Here is a 19321-nt window from a genome sequence, read left to right as displayed (position 1 = left end):
GTTGAAAAACAGGAGTTGCCTGATGAATTCTCTTCAAACTTTTCCCTTTTCAGCTGCAGTTTTAAGGGTAGGTTTGTGTTTACATTAGGTCGTTACTTATATTGAAAACTCCTGTCCGAACCATCATCTTGTTGGCTTCCTGCTGAATCGAGTATGTTTCTCAAGCAGTCAAAGTGTTTAAACAATCGTTCTTCTTCAGTGTTTTCGGTCTTTCTGAGAGACTTCTTTGGAGATGAATGTTTAATACGCTGGAATGAATGAAATAAAACAGCTCAGAGGCATAACTGATTTCAGGGAGTTATGTAGGAAACGATCCTTTACGGATATTTGGGATCATGATGTTGGTGTGACTGATCTGATACTGAAGTTACGATGTAGATAAGAAGAGGGGTCAAAAAGCCTCCAAATAACGTCTTACACTTCCAGCTCACTCCGGAGCAAATAAGCATGGATCTGAAAAGTGATTTCATGTACCGTCTGGAGCGGGATCAGGAATTACAGAGGGTAAGTGTGCTTCCTGTGACTTGTCATCCTTGCGCTAGGCTCTTTATTTTCCAGAGGGGTTGAATGTAACACAAAGTGTGTAAGGCTGGATTTCAGTACAAATACACACCATGTTTTCAGAAGTGCTGGGTGTTCCACTGGGGTGGATGCGGGGATGAGTTGTGCTGTGCCAGGAAAAAATACAAACGATGACCTGTTCTTAGGCAGTTTTTCCTTTGGGTAAGGGAAAAGCATAAAGTGAGGCAAAGTATAGATGTGGAGCAGAAGAGGCTGATTTTTGGAGATTTTGGAAATGTCCTGGGCTTTTGTTTCCAGATCCAAGAAGAGAGAGAGGCCTTACCTCTGAAGAATTTTGAAAGTGAAATTCTGGATGCCATCCATCACAATTCTGTTGTTGTCATCCGTGGCGCCACTGGTTGTGGCAAAACCACCCAAGTGCCTCAGTACATACTGGATGAATACATCAGAACCAACCGAGCTGCTGAGTGCAACATAGTGGTGACACAGGTGAGGAATGCGTGGCCACTGCAGTTCTGTGCTGGATATGAGAAATCACCTGTTGGTTAGGGTAAAATCAGAGAACCATGGAATGGTTCTGGTTGGAAGGGATCTTAAAGCTCATCTCATTCTAACACCCTGCCATGGTCAGTAATGCCATCCACTAGGCCAGGTTGCTCCAAGCCCCATCCAAGCTGGCCTTGAAGGATTGAAGGATGTGTTGAGGACCATTATTATTATTGCAGGTCATGGTTCATAAAGATGTATCCTCAGCAATATAAGTAGGAGAAACCTCAGCATCATGTGCATTTTCATTTGGAGTATTACTCTTGCATGGATTTACAGTTTGGATAATCTGGCCTGAACCTTGCCCAGGTGAAAACTCTCAGACCAAAGAAATGATTTGGGAAATAGTAGCTGGTAGTTGCCATATATCCTTATATCCCTGCTTTGTGAAAAAACCCCCGTTTGCTGTTACAATATTAGTGTTTAACGATTACTTTGTAAAGAAATCTTACGACAGGGCACCTGTAACATTTATAATTTCCTTTATTGCTTCCAGTGGTCTTGTGATAAACTTCTAAAACCTTCTCATTAATTTAGAGAAAACTTTTCCACCCCTCAGCCCCGGCGGATCAGCGCAGTTTCCGTAGCAGAGCGTGTATCCTATGAGAGGGGGGAAGAGCCGGGGCAGAGCTGTGGGTACAGCGTGCGGTTCGAATCTGTGCTCCCTCGGCCACACGCCAGCATCATGTTCTGCACTGTAGGTCTGTATTGCTTCCGTATGTTTGGAGCTTATCATGACTTTGAACTCTTGAGTTAGCAGCAAAAGCGGGAATGTGGTCAAATTAAAATTTTTATAAAGTCTGCTCAGAAGTTTGAAAGGGTCTTTTTGGATAAAAGTTTGCTGACATGCCGTTGTGCAAAGAAAAATTAAGATTTAAGATTTTTGTTCAGAAGTCTGATAATACAGGTCTGATAGCACACAGAAATAATCCCATGAAGAGATAAAATTGCCATATATTAATTGTCCTTAAAAGACAGAAAGGGAAGCAGCACTGGCTGGGAAAGATGGAAGAGTCTTTCTTGTGGTAATGCTTTGTGGCCTTGTCACTTGTACAAAGGAAAGCATGGCAATTAGAGATGGGATTAGAAAAGGGGTTGGGCAGCCTGCACACTTCCTGATTTTTAAACCAGGGGCTTAACCAGGGAGGGGAAAGGTTGAACTGTTACGTGAACATTTACCTGCTGTCTCTGGTTTAGGTGTTCTTCTGAGAAAGGTGGAGACTGGGATCCGTGGCATTAGTCACGTTATTGTTGATGAGATCCATGAGAGAGACATTAATGTGAGTTAGCTGGTGATGACAGACCTAATCTCTCTATTCTTCTGTTCTGTTTAACTTCTGTATGTGTTTGTGTGTAGTAGCCAACATGCGAGAGGAAACTGTGTCTTACTAAGTGTCAGGTGTGTGAGTTTTCTTTCTTTCCTTTGATAAGATTTTTAGAACTCTCAGTTATTCCTTCCCTGATTAGCAGAGCAAGAACCTGTGCTTCCTTGCTGCCCTCTAACTATTTTCCTGTTAGGATCCCCTGTGTCCTGGTCATCTCTGGAACATGAAATACCACAGTGCAAACACATCTTGTCCCAGTGGGGGAGCATGCTGAATGACGCTGTTATTTTAGAGTCCTGTTTCTACTGACACTGTTGTATTACTGGTGGTATTAATGGAACCAGCAGTCTTGATAGTGATACATTGAAATTCAGGGTTTACATGAAGTAAAATACAAGTTGATGATAGAATTAGGAGAGGTATTGGATATAATTTGAAATGGCAAACATTTTCTGTTCCCTTGAATATTTTCTGTTCCCTTGAATTTCAGCTTTGTCATACCAAGAATGAGAGAAACCGTGAAGTTCTGACATGTTGTTTAAGCTTGTTTGGACAGAATTTAGGGACTCATTTGAATAAAATTGCAACATACATTTTTCTGATGCATCTCTTCATCATGTATGTTAATGATGTAAAATACAAGTTTGGAAATTCTGAGTGAGATTGGAATTTTGTCTGTTAAGCTAAGGGCCTGCCTAGCTAATTGCATGGCAGAACTGAATAAATGTCGTATTTAAAGAGAACTACAAACTTCACACACACCTGCACTGAGTCTTTCCTATTTATTTTATAAATTATGGCTACTTTATATGTAAGCCAAGTTTAAAAAGACCTGGGGTTGTAATGTACTGTTAGGAAGGAAGCAAACTATTTTTGTAGAAAAGAAAACCCCTCCTTTACCCTGGAAATCCTAAAAATCACTTATCCCAGGCATTGTAGTAGTTTCAAAATAAAGCACTGACAGCTGTTTCTGGTTTTAGAACACTTTTGTGCTACTTGTTACTTTTCTTGCTCAGTAAATGTGTAATTCCTTCTGGTTTCTTGGGAAGATACTGCTTTTTATAGATAGGAAGTTAATGATGCTCTTACTCTCTTTCTATTCAGACTGATTTCCTTTTGGTGGTGCTGAGGGATGTCATTCAGGCGTATCCTGAAATCAGGGTTGTCCTCATGTCTGCCACCATCGATACCAGTATGTTTTGTGAATACTTCTTCAACTGTCCCATCATCGAGGTCTACGGGAGAACCTTTCCCGTCCAAGGTAAATCATTGGTTGCACCTCCAGTTTTATCAGTCTTGGCTTCATACTCTGAAACATCCTGATTTATATCAGGAGAGTCTTGAGAAATGGTGTGAAGGATTATGTTCCTTTGCACAGGCTTCTGGAAGTCAGTCCTGATCATCTGTCTGTCCTTGCAGATTATTTTCTGGAAGACTGTATTCAAATGACTCAATTTGTCCCTCCACCAAAGGAAAAGAAGAAGAAAGAGAAGGATGAAGAAAGTGGTGAAGATGACGATGTATGTTTGAATTTTAATATGAAAAATTAAACAAGTGCCATTTTTAGTACTCCAGCTTGAGTGTAATTCATTTGGCATTGTTGAAGTGAAACATCTCTAGCAGCTTTCCTATTTTTAATATCTGAGATTGCTGTTAACTTCAGCAGAGGAACTGAATTTTCTTCTTGCCCTTGTAAACTGAAGAATTTCTTTTTCATTGAAGCTAAGGTTCTCATGTTTTGTCAACCTACTTCTCTTTAAAGCTAAAACTGAAATGCTTTTGAAAGTGAAGATTGGTAACCTTGGAAGAAGAAATAGAGAAATATGAGCTTGGTGGTACCTTTTTAGGGTGAAAATTTAGATTCTCTCCCTTCTTGTCTTGCAGTTGATATTGTCAATGCTTACATACATTGTCAAGGAATTATCAGTTTTATTTCGATTGTAATTTGTAGGTTTGAAACTTTTGTTTAGGCCACTTAATTGAAATTTTTTTTAAGTCGCCATTTTTTCTTGAAAGGCATTTATCACATATATCATTTTCTTACTTGCCTGGCCAGCCAGTCTCTGTAGTTTGAGTAAATTAATTTATGTGATTTTCTTTGTCGTGTTTTTCTTTTGTAGGCCAACTGCAACCTTATTTGCAGTGATGAATATGGCCCAGAAACAAAGCACTCCATGGCTCAGCTGAATGAGAGAGAAACTTCTTTTGAACTCATTGAGGCCCTGCTGATTTATATCAGGACTCTGAATGTCCCAGGAGCTGTCCTTGTTTTCTTGCCTGGCTGGAACTTAATCTATACAATGCAGAAGCATCTAGAAATGAACACACGCCTTGGTACAAGCAGCTGTTGTATTATATTTCATCTTTTCCCAAGGAAACTAATGACTGTGTGAAGATGGGAGTTGCATGAGTGGCTTAGGGAGCTAATTTGTTGAGAGAGTGAATGGCCAGAAATTTTTATGTTATGGAAAGAAGCAATGAGATTCACATAGTAGTAGTTACCAACCTTCTTGTATTCCTGTTGTAGGAGGCCACCAGTACAGGATTTTACCTCTGCATTCCCAGATTCCTCTGGAGGAGCAGCGTCGAGTGTTTGATCCTGTGCCTCCTGGAGTGACCAAAGTATGGAGCCTTCTCTGTGTGCTGTTCTGTTGGGCTTTTCGGGAATGTATTGCTCACTTTTTTTATAAATTCTGTAGTTTATCTTGCTGTGGATTGTTGGCTTTTTCAGACCCAGTAATGTCACTTTGCATTTCCTGGTTTTTATAGGTTATTTTATCTACCAGTATTGCTGAAACCAGCATTACCATCAATGATGTGGTCTTTGTTATCGACTCTTGCAAGTGAGTTCATGAAGCAGCTTTTTGTTTCATAAATCCTACCCTTGGGAATGCAAAAGAGGTTTTGGGAGTGCACAAAAGTGCTTTGTGTTCCCATGCTTCCCCAGCTGAGCTTGAGGACTCCTAACTCCCTCAGGACAAATTAGTATTGTCTTTAGCTGGTCAGCACAGTGACAAACCATGCTGGCATCTCAGGGGATTGAGTTGGTCATGCTGGTACTATTCATGTGGGGTGTCACTGGGTCTCCACACCAATTTGATAGATGTCATCTGCCAAAGGAGTTTTACAAACCCTCAGTGTCTGGCTGATGGAAAAGAGGAAGACTTATGTAGTCTGTTACAGTTCCTGCCTTGCTGTGCCTGCTCTCAGAAAACTACACACAGAGGGCTCATGAATTCATGAGAATTTTAAGCTTTTTGGACAGTTGTGAGTACATCATTCTGTGCAATAGTTTGGGGCACTGCTTTAGAAGGATTGTGATGCTTTAGTTTCCATAACGATGCCTGACTAGCCAAAGCTCAGAGGTGGTTGGCTTCTTAAAAGCAGTGTGGCTGCAAGCCATAAAATAGGAAATGATTTGGTAGGGCTTAAGAAGGATGTTTGATCTTTAGTTCTGTTTTTCTTGTAACAGGCAAAAAGTGAAGCTGTTCACTGCTCACAACAACATGACAAACTATGCCACGGTCTGGGCATCAAAAACCAATTTGGAGCAGCGGAAAGGCAGAGCTGGACGCGTGCGAGCTGGGTTCTGTTTCCATTTGTGCAGCAGAGCTCGCTTTGAGAGGTGAGGCTGTGGTCTCCAGAAATAAAGTACCCTCAGGGAATTCTCCCAGAACTGTTGGGTGCTGCTTCTGGTTATACTGGGGAAATCGTTGTAGAAAGCACAGAGAGGAGATGGATGATGTTGGTTCACACTGAAATATCTCTGTTCTTTGGCTTAAAAAAAATGTACACATGTTTTTACACATAGTATGAGGTGGATAAATAGTTCATGATTTTAGTGTCACTGCAACCTACTGAACCTCTCAAGAGGAGAACAATACTGCTTGGGAATTGAGGCAAGGCAGAAAAAAGCTTTGTAATGCGGATGAAGCTCTAGTCTGCCTTCAGACATTGGGGGCACCTGTCATTGCCATATAACAAGGCCATTTTGTCATGAAAGTGGTAAAAAGCAGGGAGAGCAGATGTTACTTTCTTCTCCATCCCCATTCCATGGACAGGAAGCCCCCTCCTGCTGCTCTAGTACCTTCCCTGCTGCTGAAACTTGACCTCTCTGCCAGACTGTTTTTCCATTACTAGAGCCATGGAAGTCTCTTTGCTGGTTGGAGAAGGCAACACAGCTGTTAGTTACAATCTGATCTCTCTCCTGGAAGTTTCAGTGCCCCTTTCTCTGGCTGTTACAGCATAGCTGTGTTTTGATGTTCAACTTTCTGTTACCTCTTGAAAGCATCAGTTGATCAAAAACTCTCCTTGAATTCTTTGAATTTATTTAGATCTGCTGTTGAGTACAGCGCAATGATTTTAATTAACAATTTTGGCAGTGAACTGATTTTAGGCTACTGAAGTAATCATGGTTTTAAGATTACCTTCCTTCAGAGAATATAAACCCAAAATACACAAGTTCCTTGGTACTTAGGAAAGAGTGTTTGTGGACTTGTACAGATAGTTTTTTGAGAGAAATAATCTAAATCTGGTGCCAGCTGAATCAAGGTATCTGTTCAAGGTGTTTTGAAACCTTTTCTAGCTGCACCAGAAAAGTGCTTGTACATAGGGCAGGCTGAAAGCAGGTTGTCTCTCAGGAGTGTAAGAGCTTCCTTAGCAGAGTAGGAAAGGATTGTAAAGGACAAATGTGGGGCTGGACTCAGCCATGCTGGGAACTGTGCTCCAGCCCTTCAGGTTCTCTGTGGTCAGCTCATGCTAGAACCCACAGCGGGCAGTGGAGATGTGAGGGCTCCTCTCCCTGTGCATTCCCAGCGTAAATTTACCCCAAAGGAGAAGTACAGAATTTTGTGATAGAAGAGCTGAAGTTCCAGGAGCTGATGGGCAGGCTCAGAGACAGAGTTTGCTTTGGAGGGCAGTGGTTTCTGCTGGTGGAATGACCCCTCATGGTGATCAAAGCCTGTGTTCAGAGAAATGGGACTTTGTTCTCTTCTCATTCCAGGCTTCAGACTCACATGACGCCTGAAATGTTTCGAACACCACTTCATGAAATTGCTTTGAGCATCAAACTGCTCCGGCTGGGAGGGATTGGGCAGTTTTTGGCCAAAGCCATTGAGCCGCCCCCTCTGGATGCTGTGATTGAAGCGGAACGCATGCTGAGAGGTATCCTCATGTGCCCACGGGGCTGTGTGGTAATCCTGGGCTAGTGGAACTGGCACCAAGCGGTTTTCCATGCACATGATCTCTAACAAATGGCTGTACCACCTCTGGGTGTATTGGTGGAGCAGCATATTCTGGCTGACACAGCAACATGGAGGCGTCGTATGGGTGGCAGTGGCTTGTGCAGCTGAAGAAATACTTGAATTCCCAGCCAAGTGTCATTCCTTTAAGAAACTTGAGCCTTCAAACTTGAAGCTTATTTTGTTGTTTTACCAGTAACTTATGTTAGCTTCCAGCTTCCTGTTTTCCAGCTGTGGCACTGCTGTGTTTGACATAGACTCAGTCCAGTGCTTGAGGCATTCACAAAGCTTCTCTAAAAGTACTGAAAAACAGAGGTTGGTAGTTTATTAAATAATTACTGCGTTGTACAGTTTGCTGACCCAATATCTCAGACTTTGTCAAGTAATTAAATCTCCAGTTTATGAATCTGCATGAAAAACAGAAGAAACTGAGATATGGGTTGTTGTCTCCCCACTTTCTTCAAGGAACTAACTAGAATATGAATAAAATAGAGCAGGGAAAAACTCTAAATTTATGCTTTAGTTGTAAAGCATAAATGTGACCTCAAACCTCAGCACACTTTGTAAATGTCACTAAATATGCACTTCCTACAATTTTTAACAACTGAAATATCTGTTTGATTGTTAATTTTATGGAAAAAATTGTGTACTGAGTCTATGTTGCTTGTATACAGGAGGGAGACCTGTAATGAGAATGAAAAAACATAGCTGGGGATATGTAGTCAGGTTTAATGACTTTCTGTTCTGAAAATTATTAGTACTTTTCATATTATGCAGCTCAGAATTGCAGAGCCAGGGGAAAAATCAAACATTTTCAGCTCTAACACCAAATAGCTGTTTCTGCAAGTACCTCCCCTTCCTGATGACCTGTGATTTTTCAGTGCAGGTACACTGCTAGTATGTTCTAAAGAAGGTGGAACATGTTATTCTTCGAAGTATTCTTTAGGCTTTTGGGTTCAGTAGATACAGGAAAAATTGATTTGATGGTGGCTAAGGAGTCCTTTTTGTGTTTCCTTTCCCATTTAATTGCTCGGACTACAAATCTTTTTTTTTTTTTTAATGTGTAAAAACCTTTGGTAGCTTTGAGGATGAATACAGGTGATAATTTTTAGGTAATGGGAGGAGGGAAAAGCAGATAAAGCCTCAAGGAAGAGAGAGTTTGTGGTGTGCTCTTTTTGATGAAGATGGTTCTGTGATTCGGCAATGGCAATGGAGACTCCACAGCTGGTTGTGACAGGGCTACTTTGATTTTCCTGAGGCAGAAATTAGGTTAGATTCATTAGATAATAGATGGTTTATTAGTGTAATAGGGGGGTGTTGTACAGAAGCAAACTAAAAAGGAATGGAAAATTATGTATGTGAATTACATTCTGATTATTCTAATTGCAGAGGAGGTAGTAAAACCTCCATAAAGCTAAAGTTTGTTTGACCTCAGAAAAAATCAGGTTGGCAACAGTGTAACCAACATTAAACTTAAATATGAGTGGGGTTCAATTTAAACGCAATTATTAAAACTCTGAATTTCTTATCTAAAGATTTCTGAGATTAGCTAACTGTCTGTGATAATGATTTACCAAAATATGAATATTGATCTAATATTGATATCCAACTGAGACGGACAAAAACTCTCTTAACAGTTTAGAGTTAGAAAGTGTATGTTTTATTTGGCGCCAGGCACCGCGTGGGGTAGCTCCCTAAGACGCAGGGCCCCGATCCAAGCAAACACAAAGCTTTTTATTTACAAAAATTATGAATACAAAATACAAATGTATATTCATAACATTAACACCTCCCATTCTCCGCTTCGTATGGAAATGAGCTTAAATGTCATTAAGCATGCCTAGTGTGTGTGCTCTGAATTGAGTCAGTGGTCTTGAATTGGGTCAGTGATCTTAAGAAGATGAAGTATGCTCATCTTCCTCATTTTGACCTTTTTGCCTTTCTGAACTTTAACAATCCTAATTACTTTAGTGACCTCTAAGTTTCCTCTTGCATGACTTTTGGACGGGTTCCCACCAAGGGAGGAAATTGGTAATTGTCCTTGTTCCCTACATCAACTTATCAAAGTTTCTATTCCTCGTTCTAAGCACAGCTAAGCAAACATACAAATGACAGATCATCAGTTATTTGGTAATCAGTTACTAACTTCTTAAAACCCATTTCAGGTCCAGCTCTCTTAACTATTTTAATTAACTCTAGCTGGGCCAAATTCCTTCCTATTCTAACTAATTTCAACACACCTAGCCTATAACTAAAATCTTTATGTTTCTTCTAAATCTATGTTTCAATAACAAGGGATCTTGTTTCAGAGCTTGATGCCCTGGATACCAATGACGAGTTGACACCTCTTGGAAGAATCCTGGCCAAACTTCCCATTGAACCTCGTCTGGGCAAGATGGTGATCATGGGCTGTATTTTTTAGTAAGCTGAGTGGTCTCAGTGGTCTTGTTCTTTTTTCTCTGAATTCCTGAGCCTCTTGACATGCGCAAGAGAGAAAAACCAATACATCTAGATGAGCAATAAATGCTGCAGCTGGGAAGAGGTGACTGAATCTTCATGGGAGCAGAGAAGAAATAACTTCCAGTGTAGGCAATAAAGCGGTCATGAAATTCAGTTAACAGCAAGACACCAGTGGAGGCTGAATATTTCTGAATTAAGAGTGGGACTTGAAACACCTACGTGTAACAGTGATCTAGAGGTGGGAAGATACAGAATTTAACTATGAGATAAGGAGAAAAATCAATCTCCATGTTTTGCTTTAGTAGAAGATCTGTTCTTCGTCACTGTGATGGCTGTTGGGTCCTGTGATTACTGTAGGGTCCTTTTCACCAGAAAAGGTGGTGTATGGATGGAGGGGAGGGCAGATAGGGCTAATTTAATATCCACTTCCAGGAAAGTGTTTCAGTGAAGACCTCTAGCAGATAAAGGCCAAATTCCTAAGGTGTCTAGCAGAGAAGTTTTCCCTGGTATCTGCAGCCTGCAGCAGGTGCTGGCAGCACTAACTCTGAGTGATTCTGATCCCTTCTGTGGTTCCTTTTAGTGTGGGAGATGCTGTTTGTACCATCTCTGCAGCTACCTGTTTCCCTGAACCTTTCATCAATGAAGGCAAACGCCTGGGTTATGTCCATAGGAATTTTGCTGGGACCAGGTATTCAGATCATGTAGCTTTGCTCTCTGTCTTCCAAGCCTGGGATGATGCAAGGTACGTTGTCTGGCACAGCAAGTGATGGGAAGTTACAGGTAACACAGGGTGAGCTTTTCCTTTCCTTGGTCAGGCTTCTAATTTCCTCTGTGTTTTTCAGAATGGGTGGTGAAGAAGCAGAGAAAAGATTTTGTGAACACAAAAGACTCAGCATGGCCACTCTTAGAATGACTTGGGAAGCAAAAGTCCAGCTGAAAGACATACTTATTAGTTCTGGCTTTCCTGAAGGTGATTCTGATTAAATTCAGTAATTTAATTACTGCATTTTTCATTCTGAGATGATAAATAAATAACCAGGATAATCTGTGTTGAGCACCCAAGCACAGGGAGAGTATAGTGGATTTGCCATAGCACTACTCTCTTTTTACAGCTGCGTTCAGGTGGAATTTTAGTGTTCTCTCCTGAAGTTGTGATGGCTGTGCTGCAACACGGAGATTTTGGAGGCTGAGGTTAGAACTGCAGGATTAAAAATCTATAAAACAGTTGTCCTTATAATGTTACCTCCCTGACTTTCCTTCTCCTTCACTTGTTGCATCTCCAAAATGTGCTGTGCTGTGCTTTTTCCCTTCTTTCCATAGGCCTTAGTCGGGAGCCTGTGTAATCTGAAATTTTCTGTTCTGTGGCTTCCTGGGTTTGTGCTGCAGGAGGGATGTGCAGCAGTGTGCCAAATTATTCCATTTTCTGGAGACAAAATTCTTAAACTAGACCAGGTTCTGAATTTGCCTAATGTTGCTGAAGAGATCAGTGAAATGGCATTGTCTGCCTGGATTTAGCAGATGTTTATCTCCCCTCCTTTTCTTTTATTTTTTTCCTTTAAATTCCTTTAATTTTTTTTCTCCTCATGCTGTTAGGATCAGTGCTCCATTTATCCGTAACTTTCTTTCTGGGCAAGATGACCTGAAAACAAGCCACCAGAGACTCTGGGGAGGTCTGTAACAAATGAACTAATTAAAACATCCATTCCAACTTCCCCCAAAAGATCTGTCTCCAAAACAAATGACAGCACATTCTGGGAAAACCCATCTCTCCTTGTTTTTGAAGAGTTTGGAAGAGAAAAGTACCTCTTTGTAGTAGTATTTTTCAGCTTTTCAAACTCCATTAAGAAATTAAAGATTGAATGTAGAACTTAAATGCTCTGAGTGCAGAGGTCATTGGAGATCACATATAATGGTTGATTCAATCAGAAAAGATTGAATCCAGGATCCTAAACTGCTTTGCATTGATCCGGGATCCTAAATAGCTGTGTGTGCTCCTCCTACATGTCCCATGGATTTGAGTCACTCTTCTGTTCTCTGCCAACAGAATGTTTGATGACTCAACCGTTTAATAACACTGGCCCTGATAACAACCTGGATGTTGTAATCTCCCTGCTGGCTTTTGGGGTCTACCCCAACATCTGCTACCACAAGGAGAAGAGGAAAATTCTTACCACTGAGGGGCACAATGCTCTCATCCACAAGTCATCTGTCAACTGCCCTTTCAGCAGCCAGGACATCAAGTATCCATCGCCCTTCTTTGTTTTTGGAGAGAAGGTAGAGACTTTGGGTTTGTTCTTGATCATGTGCTGCCAAATGGTTCAAGAGGCTCTTTTTGGTAAAGAAGTCATAAGAAAAAAACCTGACTGCAATATTTAGCTTGTTTTAGTGGGGGGTGTTGGGGGGTGTTGTTTGTTGGTTGGTTTTCTTTCCAAAAAGTGAATGTTATGTGGTCCTGGTGTCACTCAGCCTCCTAGTAACTTCCAGTCAAACACTTTCAGTAGAAGTGCACAGAAAGTTCCTGTGAGTTTTGTTACAACAGCCAGGTCATAGAGAAAGATTTAAATCATTATCTTCTTTAAGAGTTTGTTTTAGGAGCTCTTCCATACTAATTAGGCACCAGAGAATTTTTACCCTTATCACTTCTGCTACTTATGAATCTAGGGAGAAAACAGGAACATGGAATATGGCAGTGTCATCTCCTGAGGATAATTCCCATTTCCCAAGCATCACGCAAAAGGTCTCCATGACCTTTTCCTCCATCCCACAAATTCAGTGTATGTTCTGTGCATGTCCATTGCAACCCCTGTTGTGGGAGCTTGGGGGTTCAGTCTGGACCGGGCATAGACGGGGACGGAGACAAGAGATCTCTGAAGTCAGATCTTGGAACATGCGGTTTATTGCAAAGGGCGTGGGTGTAGGGGCACTGCTTCGAGCTGCAGCTGGCAGCTCTGAGCAGGCCCAAGAGAGCAAGAGAGTAAGCGGGTAAGAGAGAGAGAGAGCAAGAGGAATGAGAGTGAAGAAGAAGTAATAAGAGTGTGTAAGAGTGTGAGTAAGAGTGTCTGAAGTTCTGGTTACAATACAATAAATCATCTTCTGTACTGAATATTCTAATTGTCACTAACCAATCTAATACAAGATACAAATCCTATAGCATTTACATACAGCCTATAAGAGTTCTTATATTACCATAGAGTGTTACATCTTAACTTCTAAAAACTACTCTTTGGACCCCTTCTGCTGAGCTAGTAGGGTCTGCTCTGACCCTTGGACCTGCCTGCAAGCAGAGGGTATTGTTCAATCAAGAGGGGATTACCTTCAGTCGGCCATACCATTGTTTTCCAGTTGTTCAGTAACTAAGACTTGGTATTTCAAAAATGGCTTTCATTTCGATGTCGCTTATAGTTTTCATATTCCCAAAATCTTTTGTCAGGCAATCATATTTATAAGGCTTTCCTGTTTCATCTTCCCCAACACCCTGTGAGCTCTCCTGTGCTCCATTGATGGCTATCATGAATTCAGCTACTCCTGCTCAAGGAGCAAAGGAAGGCAATGCTCTTGTGTTTGGTAATAACCAGAATTTTAAATCCTTTGGGTACAGGGATCTCGTCTTGACAGTCTGGATTCCCAGTTCATAGCTCAGAGCTGTGGTGAGGCTTTGCTTCTTCTTCACCTTTTGTATCAGGATCCCAGGAGGGTCAGACCTTTGATCCACCTTCACCGTCTCTCTCAAGTGAGATCCCCTAAATCTAACAAAAGACTTTTGAGCTCAAAAAGTTTTGCTTTATTAAACCAAAATACACACAGCAAGAGGAGAGTGAATAAGATGGTGGTTTAAGAGTATCTTAGACAGCACTTGGGTGAGGCTGGGATGCAGGAAGGATTTGTGTGCAGCTCTCTCCCTGCCCTCCCTCTTCTGTTCCTCTTTAAACTGAGGGGCAGGAGCCATGTAGCAGTGCTGTTATCTCCGGCTTGATGTTGTCCAAGTTCTCATTTCAAGTTCAAGCTCAAGCTCAGTGTAACATGACACAGCGCTGACTGCGCAGACATCTGTCAACTTCCACACTTGCATGAGTAGGACCCCACTAAAGCTTTTCATCACAGCCCCAGTAATTGAAAGGTGGGAGGAAAATTCAGATGTGCCCTGGTCACTTTTAGGCTGGCAAAGCATGAGGTGGCTCTTGCAAAAGCTGCATAACTGCAGACATGGAAAATGAATGTTTGAAAATGGAAGATAGTTTTTGTTGAGGTTTTACACCAGCCAGTGCTGAACCCCTGTAAACCTCTGCCTGGCATTCAATTTTGTATGTGCACATGCTGTTGTAATTTCCTAACTTTATGCCTAGCCTTGTTGTGTGTTGTTAGGGTTTTTTTTACAAAATTCTCTGGTTTCAGTGTCCAAAGGAAGGTGTAGAGCTCTGTTTTCCATTTCAAGAGTCATTTTCTTCTTTCCCCTGCAGATTCGAACACGAGCCATCTCTGCCAAAACCATGACCTTGGTGAGCCCACTGCAGCTGCTTCTCTTTGCTTCCAAAAAAGTCCTGTCAGATGGGGAGCTCATTCTGGTGGATGACTGGTATGGATCTCCTTGGTGCTCAGAATCACAGAATCATGGAGTGGTTTGGGTTGGGACCTCAAAGCTCATCCAGTTCTCACCCCTTGACTGAAGTGCAGCTAACACAGACCAAATCTTTATAGAACAGGGACCCCAGAGCAAGCCATGAGCCACAGGTGTGTTGGGAAGGCATCATCTTTGTTTCCTGTGAGGAAGGGATGGGTTAATTTGAGTCCTGTTTCATGCATATTATCTGCTTAAACTGAAAACAGGACAAGGTAGTTTCCATAAAAACTGCTGTTTTTTTCTTCTTTAACTGAAAGGTAAAAGGTACTATGTGTTTTGGACCTCCTCAGACAAAGGCTGAAGAAACCTTGTTTTCAAAGCTCAGAAACACAGCTTGAGGAGAGAAATGCCTCTGGCAGTGTAAATTTTATGGCCATCACCAAATACCATCTGGATGGTTGGGTTTTTTTGTTTTTTTTTTTCTTTTACCCCCTAGTTAGTAAAACAGAGGCCAAGAATTCCTTAAGCTTAATTTGCTAACAATTTGAGGGTTGGACCTTTCAAAATCTTGGAGCATCATGTTTTCAGTTTACTTTGTATTTTTGTATCTTGCTGTTTTGATGCAAGAGGTTACATGTTGAATTTATCTGAGTATAGAATAACAGAATCACAGAATGGTTTGGGTTGGAAAGAACTTTAAAGCTCATCTCAGGTGGACACCTTCCAGTAGACCAGGTTGTTCCAAACCCTGTTCAACCTGGCCTTGGACACTCCCAGGGATGGGGCAGCCACAGCTGCTCTGGGCAACCTGTGCCAGGCCCTCACCACCCTCACAGGCAAGAGTTTCTTCCCAATATCTAAATCCAAAATCTAATCCTGTCCTCCATCAGTTTAAAACAATTCCCCCTTCTCCTATCACTATCTGCCCATATCTCCTTTTTGAAAGCCCTCTTTAGGCACTGGAAGGGGCTCTAAGGCCTCCCTGGAGCCTTCCCTTCTCCAGGCTGAACACCCCCAGCTCTCCCAGCCTGTCTCCAGAGCAGAGGGATTTCAGCCCTCAGAGCATCTTCATGGCCCTTTGTTAAATTTCAAAAATCAAATTTTGCCAGAAGAATAGTTAAGTTTTAACTATGCCGAATTTTCAAATTTGCCTCCTGAATTTCTCACCCCTTCAGTGACAAATTAGAACCTCAGAGATGAGAATGCAGGTTTCTGGCTCAAGGAAAAGCCACTCTGCAGAACCTCTTCCTTCCCAGGTGCTCCCCTGGAAGTCATGGCAGCTCTAACACCCTCTTTGTGCTGCAGGATCAAGCTGAAGATGCCGCACGCAGCAGCCGCCTGCATCACTGCTCTGCGTGCTGCCATGGAAGCCCTTGTGGTGGAAGTGACCAAAGATCCTGGGATCATCCGGCAGCTGGACCCCATGCACGAGCGGATGCTGAACGTGATCCGGCAGCTGTCCCGGCCGGCGGCCGCAGGGATGGCACTCATGGCCGCCAGCACCAGGTGAGAGCCGGAGCTCAGAGGTGAGGATGGGGACTTCAGGCTTTGGTTTCAGTGCCATGCTCTGAGCATGCATGAAATGCTTGCACTCAAAGCCTCATGCAGAGACATCACTGCCTGTTTCCGCAACAAGAACACACAGCTCTCAGGAACAAAAGCTGTCATTCCCTCATCCAAAGCACAAAACACAAATTATCTTTTAAAGAAAAGATAATCCATATTTATTTTGGGCAAACCTTTTCCTGGAAAGAAAACACATGTCTGGCTGGGCTTGCACCACTCTGTTTCCCCTTGTTTCCACGCTTTGCTTCTGAAGCAAAGGAAACTTTTCTGAAGTGGAAAAAGTGCAAAAGTGCAACTGTAGTTCAACTATTGTATTCTGTTCACAGAAAATTGAGGTGGCTTATCTGAGGATTGTGGCAGTTCCCATCTTTAAGAGATGGAATTTGTAAGATTGCCTCAAGTGTATGATGTTCTTTGCCAGGTTCGGGGATGGCCCCCGCCCACCCAAGATGGCTCGTTATGACAACGGTGGTGGCCTCCGAGGCTGGGGAGGTTACACGCGCAGCTCTGGCCACAGGAGCAGAGGCTACGGTGGCTATGGCTACTCCAGCTGGCAGTCGGCGGGAAAAGGATACCCAGGTAGTGCTGGGGGAGGCTACAGAAGTGAGGGTGGCTACCGAGGAGGAGGAGTAGGAGGATACCGAGGAACAGGCAGGGGCTACCGAGGAGGCTACAGGGACGCGGGCAAGGGCGGGTGGTAGTGATGGCAGTTCAGTGAAGTCTTTCCACTTCAACAAAAGTGCGTTTCCTTCCCAAATTCTTTTCTTCCTCTTCCCAGTTTGTTTATCTTTCTTGGATCCTTAGTACAAGTACAGCTCTGTAATATATCATGCCCTTAGGGAATCTCCTGCAAGTTGTATGATTTTATTCTTAATAAAGAATTTGTTTCTAAAGACTTACATGCTGTACCTTTCATTCTGTGTTTGGGTTTGAATTTTGAAGGCTTCTGTTGCTAATTGTGAGTGCTGGCTGCCTGATGCTCACAGAAGTATATTGACACACAGGGGATAAAAACTCTTCCAGTCCTGTTTCATTCCCAAGCCTGACAAGAGTAACCTCCCCCACCTCCCCACTAATGCCACTGCAGAACCAGTAATTGTGCTTACTGGGATGTGGGAGAGTGGTGGTTGCAAAGGAAGTCCAGCATTTTTTGTATTCTCATGAAGAGTTCTTAAAAACTAGGGAAGGGTGAAGCACTACTTCTTTAATCCAGCTCTGAATTAGAGAGTATCGATATTAATCTCCAAATTTAATTTTACTGTGGAGCTGCAGTAACACACTTCCTTCTGCTGATGCAGACTTTTCTGTAGGTTGAAGAACGAATGAATGAAGCATTGTCACTCCATGCCACCGTTACCAAAACAATTATTTTTCTTTTCCAGTTTGGGCCCAGGAACAACCTATGGGAGAGTCAGCAGGGATGGACATTGGAAGATGTGCTATAGCATTAGCCACCTTCCCTTTGCACATCTGTAGTCTCTTCATCCAGACAAAACCAGCTCTCCTTGGCTTGCCCCTCACACGTGGTGTTCTCAGTGATGTTACTAGCACCAAACTGGAAGCATGAAGCAGAAGTCCAGTGGTTTTAAAGATAACTATACTTAATTTTAGTATCAAACGCACAAATCTGGAGTATGATCTAATATCTGTTAAAGCTTTCTAATTTCCTCTGACTGTTATGGGTCAGAATTTAAACAGGAGGCAAGAGATGGGTGCAAGGTGAGGAAGTAGAATAGGATACCCTGGATTATCAAGTATATGTACAATATTTATGATATTAGGGGAAAATGGTTCTACTAGCATATTTGATGTTATGTCCTAGCTAAAGAAATTCCCTTTTTAGAGTACAGTTGATCTTTCTCTGGTCTATTTACAGAATTGTTTCTAATTTGTAATTGTAAAGCTATTATTTACTATTGCTGGGAAAAAAGATTTTAAAATGTTGCCATTAATACGCTACTGGTTGTTCTGGGAGGTCTCGCTGATTCTGGTACTGATGCAGTGATGAATTTTGTAGCTCCTCAAGACATCTGCGCCTCTTGGGTACAGTTCAACACCACAGCCCTGTTCATTCACATAAAGATCTAATTTGAGTGCTCCTCGGGGTGTCCTGTGCAAGGCCAGGAATTTGGCTTGGTGATCCTTCCAGCTCAGGATACCCTATTATACTAATTTCATGTTGCTTTTAAGAACTGGTAAAAAAGTTAATAAGCTCTTAAGGGAACACCCAGGTGTTAAAAAAAGTGAAAGTGTGTCTGGGAGCTCAGCCGCAGGTTGTGGAGGGAGAAGGATCCATGGACTTTTTAGCATCTACAAATCACAACTGATGGTTTTATTTATGTGCTTAGTGCTTTACATATTAAGGAGTGTCAAGCATGAAAGTCCTGCTAATAACATTCAGTCTGGTTTTTAATATCTAATCCATCATGGCCAGTTAAGTGGGGAAGCAATAATCCTTGCCTGCACTTGATGAATAGCACAGTCTAAACAAGGACTGACATGCTAGTGAGGAGCTTAAACAGCTGGGATACAGAAAACCAAAAATTAACTTGAAATGACATGTACATTCTCCCAGTAAAAACGAAGCCTGCAGTGAGTTTTCTGTGCCAGTGCATGGATCTGTGCTTTGCTTCAAAAAGCCAGAGTGCCAGAGCACTCATGGCTCTTGTGCGGCATATTGAATTACTGAAATTCAAGAAGAAAAACTACCTGAGCCACGGTGTCACTGACTGCTCTCTGTATATCACGTATATCAAATATTTTTGGCTTTTGATATCACAGAGTTCTCATAAGAGAATTTGGAAACAGTCATGATTTCTTCTGGTTTTCCAGTTCCAAGTGGTAAAGGAGAAAAGTAATATTACCAATAGCCTCAAAACCATAATATGAAGGGTGTAGGTACAAAAATGCTGTTAAGTGAGGATCTTCTTGTTATTTTTCTAAGTCCGTGAGAGACTTTTCTCTCTCACAGAAGAGGTAGCAGGGAATGTAAACAACCAAGCCACCTGCAACCTTGGAAAGTCTTGTTTATGGTATAGTAGAAAATATTTTGATAATGGATGTTTTAGGATTTTGGCCAATCACCCCCAAGGGGTGGCTGGTCC

At 42.1% G+C, this 19321-nt stretch overlaps 1 protein-coding gene across 3 annotated transcripts in view; it reads left to right on the top strand.

Annotated features, from left to right (window-relative positions):
* The window catches only part of DHX9 (DExH-box helicase 9), a 29530-nt gene extending 10641 nt beyond the window's left edge, over positions 1–18889 (top strand). For all 3 annotated transcript variants that reach the window (XM_048313672.1, XM_048313673.1, XM_048313674.1), the window contains 19 exons: positions 427–504; positions 820–1011; positions 1628–1769; positions 2266–2348; positions 3498–3654; positions 3813–3913; positions 4514–4727; positions 4921–5015; positions 5163–5236; positions 5866–6018; positions 7396–7556; positions 9943–10054; positions 10674–10835; positions 10936–11063; positions 12138–12367; positions 14551–14666; positions 15957–16157; positions 16639–16796; positions 17600–18889. In XM_048313672.1, coding sequence (XP_048169629.1) covers positions 427–504; positions 820–1011; positions 1628–1769; positions 2266–2348; positions 3498–3654; positions 3813–3913; positions 4514–4727; positions 4921–5015; positions 5163–5236; positions 5866–6018; positions 7396–7556; positions 9943–10054; positions 10674–10835; positions 10936–11063; positions 12138–12367; positions 14551–14666; positions 15957–16157; positions 16639–16796; positions 17600–17784 — 2742 coding nt within the window. In that variant the 3' untranslated portion in view covers positions 17785–18889. The remainder of the gene's footprint in view (positions 1–426; positions 505–819; positions 1012–1627; positions 1770–2265; positions 2349–3497; positions 3655–3812; positions 3914–4513; positions 4728–4920; positions 5016–5162; positions 5237–5865; positions 6019–7395; positions 7557–9942; positions 10055–10673; positions 10836–10935; positions 11064–12137; positions 12368–14550; positions 14667–15956; positions 16158–16638; positions 16797–17599) is intronic.
* The last annotated feature ends 432 nt before the right edge of the window (positions 18890–19321 follow it).

This window comes from Corvus hawaiiensis, chromosome 9, assembly GCF_020740725.1.
Source record: "Corvus hawaiiensis isolate bCorHaw1 chromosome 9, bCorHaw1.pri.cur, whole genome shotgun sequence".
NCBI lineage: Eukaryota > Metazoa > Chordata > Aves > Passeriformes > Corvidae > Corvus > Corvus hawaiiensis.
The sequence above is the reverse complement of the archived record's forward strand: the minus strand, read 5'-3'. Positions and strand labels throughout refer to the sequence as shown.